The 7,527-nt window shown below is 38.6% G+C and overlaps 1 protein-coding gene across 1 annotated transcript; it reads left to right on the top strand.

The window, feature by feature from the left end:
• The first annotated feature begins 772 nt into the window (after positions 1 to 772).
• Positions 773 to 1,360, top strand: LOC107484023 (uncharacterized). The gene has a single exon (XM_016104629.1). It carries the CDS (start codon positions 773 to 775, stop codon positions 1,358 to 1,360), a length of 588 nt encoding a protein of 195 aa, XP_015960115.1.
• The last annotated feature ends 6,167 nt before the right edge of the window (positions 1,361 to 7,527 follow it).

Here is a 7,527-nt window from a genome sequence, read left to right as displayed (position 1 = left end):
CCTTGATATTCTCAATACGCAGTATTAATAATTATGGTGACAGCCTCCTCGATCCCTGTGCGAAACCAACAGATGAGGCATCGGTTATCGTGATCATAAATGTAGGCGTGTGTGGCACGAAACCTGACCTACCTGCTAAGTAGATAACTTGCGATATACATATCTTCCCTCGCGATTGTTTTTTCGTTTCGATTGCTATTCCATTCAAACGCACGGATAACCACCTGTAACCTGTTAACGTGATTTTATTTACCAAGTAATTAAAGTAGGCAACTAACGTACGTGGTCATAAATATAACACAAAAATCGAACAGTCAATATTTAATTTTTTTGCGTTGTCAAACCACGGCATTTGAATAGAATAGGGGTGCAAGGCTACGACGAGCAGGATTAGCGGTGTACTTGCACCCACTTAGATAGAAATAATAAAGGTTTTTTCTGTCAACCAATAATTTCAAGTTCAAATTGAGTCGAAATTAAAAAATATCACTTAAATTGATAATTTAATTTAATTTAACTTTAATTAGTCGCTGAATATAGTGTTATCTTTTTGGTTTTTTTATTTTTTAAAAATTGACATAGTTTAAACTAATGCTTTATTTTCATGAAAATAAACCGTCGTTATAGGCACATTAGTAATTAGTAATTAGTAACGAGAAAGAACGATTCCAAGCAACTTCCCACCTACTATGTATACTATATATAAGTGGTCGTTATCGACAACCCCAAACCCTACTACGTAGTAACCCATCTTCAGTTCTTCTTTGTCGTAATGGCTTCTCTCAACTCTCTGTCTACCCTTCCCTCTTACAGCCGTATGGCGTCCTCTTATCCCGAGAAGAAAATGTCGGAGGAACCCGCCACCGACCACGCCATTACTATCGATGACCTCGTGGATCTCTCGATCGAAGTATTAATCGACATCATCCGCGGAGTTGAAAAGTCCGCAGATTATGACCTTGTTGAGGCCGCACTGGTCAAGAGGGAGGAGGTGTTGAAGGCTGCGCTTGTAACGACCGACGCAGAACTGAGGCAGGCGAAGGTGGAGATGATGGCCGCCAAGTTCATTTTCGAGGCAAAGAAGGATGAGCTGGAGGAAGAGGTGCAGGAGAGGCGACGGCTGAAAAGGGATTTGAAAATAGAGCAGAGAAAAAATGATGTGCTCCGTCGCCAGTTGGATGTCACAGAAAAGGAATTAAAGGCAGAAATCGCCAAGCGCCGTGAACGGGAAAAGTCAGAGTCTTTTTCGTGGCATGACCTGGAACGCAGGCTCGACGTTGTGGAGGAAAGGCAAGAGTTTTTGCTCCGTCGCAGTCGTCACCCGTCCAGCCAGAATGAAGACAGGGACGGAGTAACTTGATCTGCTGCACATGACTTTGCCGAATTATGCTTTTTAAAATACTCTAACTGGGAACACATTATGAAGGACATATTCTGATATCCTTGTATCCCAATATTATATTAAGATTGTTGTAAATAAAGACCTTTGAAATTAGATTGCTTGGAAAAATAGTATTATGTCCTTTCAAACGCCACATGGATATAGTGCAAAGTTGATATCATATCCCTGTCAAGAAGAAAGCATAATTTGGATTAAGTTATTTGCTTACGGCCAAGTTACGAAATACCTGCGTCGTCTGTGCCATCCACATAATTATTGATCAAACTGAAACTGTTTTAACAAATAAAATAAAACAAAATAATATAAACAATAACATCCGTAAGCATAGCAAGGGGTTAACGAAAAGGGGTTATTGAAGGATCATAACAAACTGGCATTTACTAGCCACAGGATTACATAAAGAGAAACGCATAACAGTATAGTTATAGAGGATTAGCAAGAGTGCTGAACAGTCATGGTCGTTCATACACGTTCAGACATCTATTTCAAGATGACATTGTTATCGTTCCGGATGTCATTCATGAAATTGGCGAAACTCTCGATCTGCCCATGAATGGTGAAAGCCTGCAACATTTTAATACCCGTTCGCACGTCTTCGTCATCGATGGAGTCACACATCAGCAAAACGCAGATCAGGTAATCTACTTCGACGCTGCCCTCCGTTGAGGCCCTCGCAAGCAGTTCCATTCCCTTGTCACGATGGCGAAACTTGATACACTGCTCGAGCCCATGTCGCACCATTGCATCCAAATTTCCTGCTTCCACGCATCGATCAAGGAATCTCCTTTCAGGCCCGTCGGGGTGAAGTACAAATCACCGTAACGATTTATAAGACATCGTAGCGTACTTGTATACAGCATTTGATCTCGCCGCACCGAGGAACACCTTACACGTCGCCTGCATATTGAACAGGTCCGCAATCGAATTCGATGCAACCATCGTCACAATACACGACCATATCTCGAGAGGAAGAAGATTCAGCGGGCATTCGTGCTGAGCGTGAACGTCCACTCTCTCTTTGACCTTCTGGAAACTTTCGGCCATTTGCAAGGACTTGCTGGAGCGATTATTGGAGATTATAAAGAGGTTAAACGAGTTTGTAACTGAGCATGTGGCACATACTCCACTTAGGCCGGGGGGTGTGCTGTGGTTCAGTACCGCATGAATTTCCCTCGACTTTTCGTTTACGGATGCGTTCAGATGTCTAGTATAGTAGGAGCCTAGTATAGTAATTATTATAAACATTGAATAGGTACTCGAAGCATTTCTCTTTCCTCTAATAGTAGGAACTAACTTTAGTATTTGCTGTGATCCCACTTAATTAAATTACTTAAAATTAATGTAATTAATTTTTTTAACAATGTAATTTAAATATTAAAATTTAAAAATGAAAAAAATTAGTGTTTGTGAGTTTTGATTTGGCGGTTGGAATATAGGAAATTAATTACTACTAGGAGCTTGGAAATTGAAAAAAAAAATTTGCGGAGGACAAAAATAATTTTGCAGAATAAAATATTGCCAAAATTAAAAATAAAGTGTTTAAGAAGGTCAAATGAGCTTTTCTTTTCTTGGGAATTGTTTACGGAACTACCATCATAGCAGTGTTTAAGAAGTGCAAATGGGTGTTCAATTTATGGAAGATATTCGTATTTCTGGGCAGCTCGAGAGATGCAGCAAGTACTTCAGGGGCGTTTTCAAAGATGTCGTTGTCCTCTTGAAAGAAATGTATGCACTTGAATTTTGAGTGACTGCCCCCGCCTGTACTGTTGTGGTTTTATCTTCATGTAACTAGTCAATACATTGGCTACCAAATGCCGGTTTGTTATGATTACTCATTAACCCATTCCTAATTACTATGGGTACTAATGCATTTGGCTTGTGACAATCAAACGGACTGCCCTTTGTACTTGGTGTAATGATCTAAACGATTAGGAAGTGGTATTTGGCTCCGTCGTAACATAAATCACTAATTGTGTGTCAACAGGTTAATAATATACAGATTAAAGTAGATCTAAAATGAATGTGAGAGTTTATGTTCTACACCAGAAGATCAAATGGGCTACAGAACAAAGAAATTAAATAAAAGGAGATAAAATGACACTTTGATCCAATAAGTTAACATAATTACTTCGCATTCTTGGCCTCGCGCATTATACCATAGCTTCACCCAGATGAAAAAAAAACACACAGAAATCTTTAAAATGCTGCAAAATTAGATATAACTATTAGATATACTCAAGACAACCGAGATTTAAGTTGGGTTTACAGAACATCAAAAGGCGGCTACATAGACACAGCAAACAAAGATTTGAAACATAAAAGCCGTAGGTCATATACCCCTGACATCGTATGCAATCTACCGGGCGGTCTCCTAATCGGTAGAGCCGTGTTCGGGCAGGGGAGCATGACCATACAATTGGCGGGCCAAAAACCCAACCTTGATCTCCACACTCTCGAGCCTGCCTTCCAATACATACCATGGTTGCTGTTCCCTTTGACGAAGATCGTCAATTTGCCCCTTCAATTCGTTTGCCTTCTCGTCCAGCTGGCGAATGGTCGATTGATGCTGTTCCAGCTCCACGCGCAACTTCTCTTGCAACCGGCGAGCTTCCTCCAGTTCACGCTGCCTTATCCCCACCTTGATCTTCGCGGTAACTGTCTCCAGCCTCGCCTGCCTTAGTTCTACTTATGTCGTGTGAAGTCTTTCCCTCAAAACCTTTTCTCCCCAACGGAGGGTGTTGACGAGATCTGCGGTCTTAATTTCCCTGAGGTCGTCGGGACTAACGCCGTGGTCAGTGTGGGATTCCTGTGACATTTTCTCCATTGAAGACGGGGAGAGTTGGTTATACACGAAGCCTGCAACGATTTTTTTTCTACATACAGTGAGGTTAGCGGAGAAGGGGCGGATTATATGAACTGACGGGTGGTACTGAGGGCTACAATAGCGTGTATATGAAGTATATCTCAGGGATGTTCTTGGTATTTCACCGTGCACTGCCTATGTGACTGTGCGCTACTGTTTCGCATTGCTATATTTTATTAACTTGATCTTAAATTTTTGAGTCATCATTTATGCTTAAGACAATAAATTAATACATATACAATTTCCCTTGATTAAAGAATGAACCGCTTATATTTTGGAAAATTAATAAAATAATGCTGTTATGTTTTTTCTTTATTTTTTATTACTTTGTTTAAATCTTTTGTATCGTCATTTGTGTTTAAAACAAAAAATTAATACAATTAACTGTGATTAGTTAAAGCACTGCAAGAATTATCCGTAAAATTAAGAAAGTTATGCACCTGGTTTTATAGGTAAACAGAAACGTCACGGGGAAACGTGTTCTGTTTGGCTTTGCGGTACTTCTGCGTTGATATAATGTTGTTTTGTATTTCTTTTTTTCTTATTACGTTATCTAATATTGTTAGTCTTCTACTGCGTTTTAAACCAGGAAATTAATACAAATAAGTGTGTTTAATACACCTCATGGCTTTTTTGTCAGATTAAGTTAACAATGGTATTGGGATTATCGGTAAGCAGACAAAGTATGGAAAATGCATGCTGTGTTGAGTACCATCTAATGTGGAGACGTGGCAATAAATCCGTATCCTGGAATATATTTGCTAAATCATCTTTCTTCCTTTGCGTGGCATTTGGTGTGACTTTAGCTATTTACTGAAGCGAGCCAATGTGACATTTGGATAGACATTAAGGACTCAATGACGAAGGGCTGTCACCAAACGTCATTAACCGGGAAGATTTTTTTTCCTTTAATAACTTTTTTCATAGGAAGTGACAAAAGACATAAATAGCAGTTCTTGTACTTAGAGCAGCTCCAATGGTATAAAAATGGAGTCCCTTTTCTGAGACAGAAGGACTTTGAAGCATTGGAGTGAAAAGGAATGCAATTCCTTCACAGGGGTCAAGAAGGGGAGTCCATTCCCAGATAAACTCTTGGGTTCCAATCAAGTTTTGACACATACTAAATAATTAAAAAATAAGTTAAAATATATAACATATATATCAAAGTAGTAATTAAATTATATTAAATAATTATATCTTTATTTAATTAATAGTTTATAATAATTATGTTAAACTAATATTAAATATCATTTATGATGTTACATTAATTTATGCTTACTTAAATTTGTTTACATAAAAAAAGTGATTGAAAATATATATCAATTTCACAAGGTTCCTCGTGAACTATAAATTTTCATTCCGTTTTTCTTTATTAATATTACAAGTTAGTTTAATCTCGAATTATATCTTGTGTATTATTTATATATAAAGTTATTAATTGTTTTAACATTTATATATTTTTAATAATAAATTATTTTTATATTTATACATTTTAATTAATTGATTAAGTAGGATCAGCACAGAGACTAAAATTAGTTCCCCCCTAATAGAGAAGAGAGAGATGCTCTGACTTCCTCTTTACTATTTATGACGCAAATGCTGATGTGAAGTTAATTTTTATGACAGGTAGGCTAGAAATAGGGCCATGGACAAGTTCCCTACTGGATAACGCTTCGGAACAACAATTTGCATATGCAGATTGTTAGGGCACCGGCCACCTCAAGCAGACGATAATAAATATGAGAGAGAAATTATTTATAGGTGGGGCCAATAATAAATATGAGAGAGGAATTATTTAAGGGTAGCAGATCACACATCACCCTCTAAAGTACAAATTTATAATTTAGAGGATCCAAATCCGTTTCATTTGAATGGGTCTTTTACTTGGTCTAATTTTATTGATTTATATTAAATTAAACACTAAGAGTAGATTAAATTAAGTGGTTTAAATATATAAATATTTATATATTTTTAGATTGACATATTTTATTAATAAATTCAGTTAATCTTTTCCCCTGAACAATATATATACACCAACCAAAAAATAACTCAACTTATTTACTCGAATTTAAATAAATATTAATGAATTAAACTGTAAATTTAATTCTAAAAAGTAGAACGTTATTTAGGTTTATAAATAAATTAAATATTTACTAAGTGGTAACAATTATATTTTATCATCATATATATACTTTAAAGCTAACAACGATACCGTTAATAAACCATAAGCCCACTGTTGATCAACCAACCACGATATGGATGACAACCCTAAATCCTAGATATATCTAGGTATCGGTACAATTCGTAGTCGGCGCGACAATGGATGCACGAAATATAGTCCGCACCTCTGACACTGTGGACGGAGCCCCGCGCTGCCGCCCTTCGGCGATAGTCATACAGCAAACCCATGTGGCCTCGGTTCAAGCACACGGTCGAGTTGCAGACAGTGTCATCCTCTGCCTTCACCGGCATTTAGACTTCACCCGGCCAAGAAATTGTTAGAATAGCAAAACAACTCGAGTAACACACAGGGATTAAAGCACCCGCTTCCAGGGCGCGAAATACTTCTGAGGTCGTTTTCTTTGCTTCCTTGACGTCCCTTTGGATGAGCAACTCCATTGAAAGTGCGTACTTGGCAAGATGCAAGCCACTGCTTGCCGCATTCTGCAGCATTTCCCATCTGATGGCGTCGTTACGCCGTATATAGAGCTCCTGCAGAGCCTCCCGAAACAGTAGCTTTGGGTGACTAGTCTCAAAACACCTGTCGAAAAATCTTCGCGGTATGGGGTTGCATGTCCACCGCCAACTCATGTCATGCGGGGGTGGTATGGAAACCACCCTGTGCACAGCATCCTCTTCGCCTGCATCGCGTGCAGAGGAACACGTCATACAGAACCTGCACAGGTCCTCAATGGAGTTTGCTGCGACTTTAATGGCTACGGCTAACCAGACGTCGCGGGGTAGTTCTATGGCAGTAGACAAATGCTCCATTATTGAAACTTTCCGTTGGCTGAGGGTCTTCGCAGTGAATGTGTTTATGACAGTGTTATCAAGAAGTGCAGTAGTTACGGGTGCAAGCGTATTTATGGTTTAACTCCTCCCTTTCAAATCTAGTTCCCTTGACCTAAACCGTCACATCTTATCCCTAGGGAAAACCATTTTCGATTTTTTCAACGAAAAGATAAGGAAAAAGCTTTTGCCGACGGCGAATATAAATAACCTTATGACTTGGGGGGCATGTAACTTTGTGTTTACTCGGTGC

Source organism: Arachis duranensis, chromosome 4 (assembly GCF_000817695.3).
Source record: "Arachis duranensis cultivar V14167 chromosome 4, aradu.V14167.gnm2.J7QH, whole genome shotgun sequence".
In the NCBI taxonomy this organism is placed as follows: Eukaryota; Viridiplantae; Streptophyta; class Magnoliopsida; order Fabales; family Fabaceae; genus Arachis; species Arachis duranensis.
This window is presented reverse-complemented; position numbering and strand designations above follow the sequence as displayed.

What these genes read in the sequence shown, in the direction of transcription:
- LOC107484023 (XM_016104629.1), top strand. Translation starts at nt 773, where the DNA reads ATGGCTTCTCTCAACTCTCTGTCTACCCTTCCCTCTTACAGCCGTATG.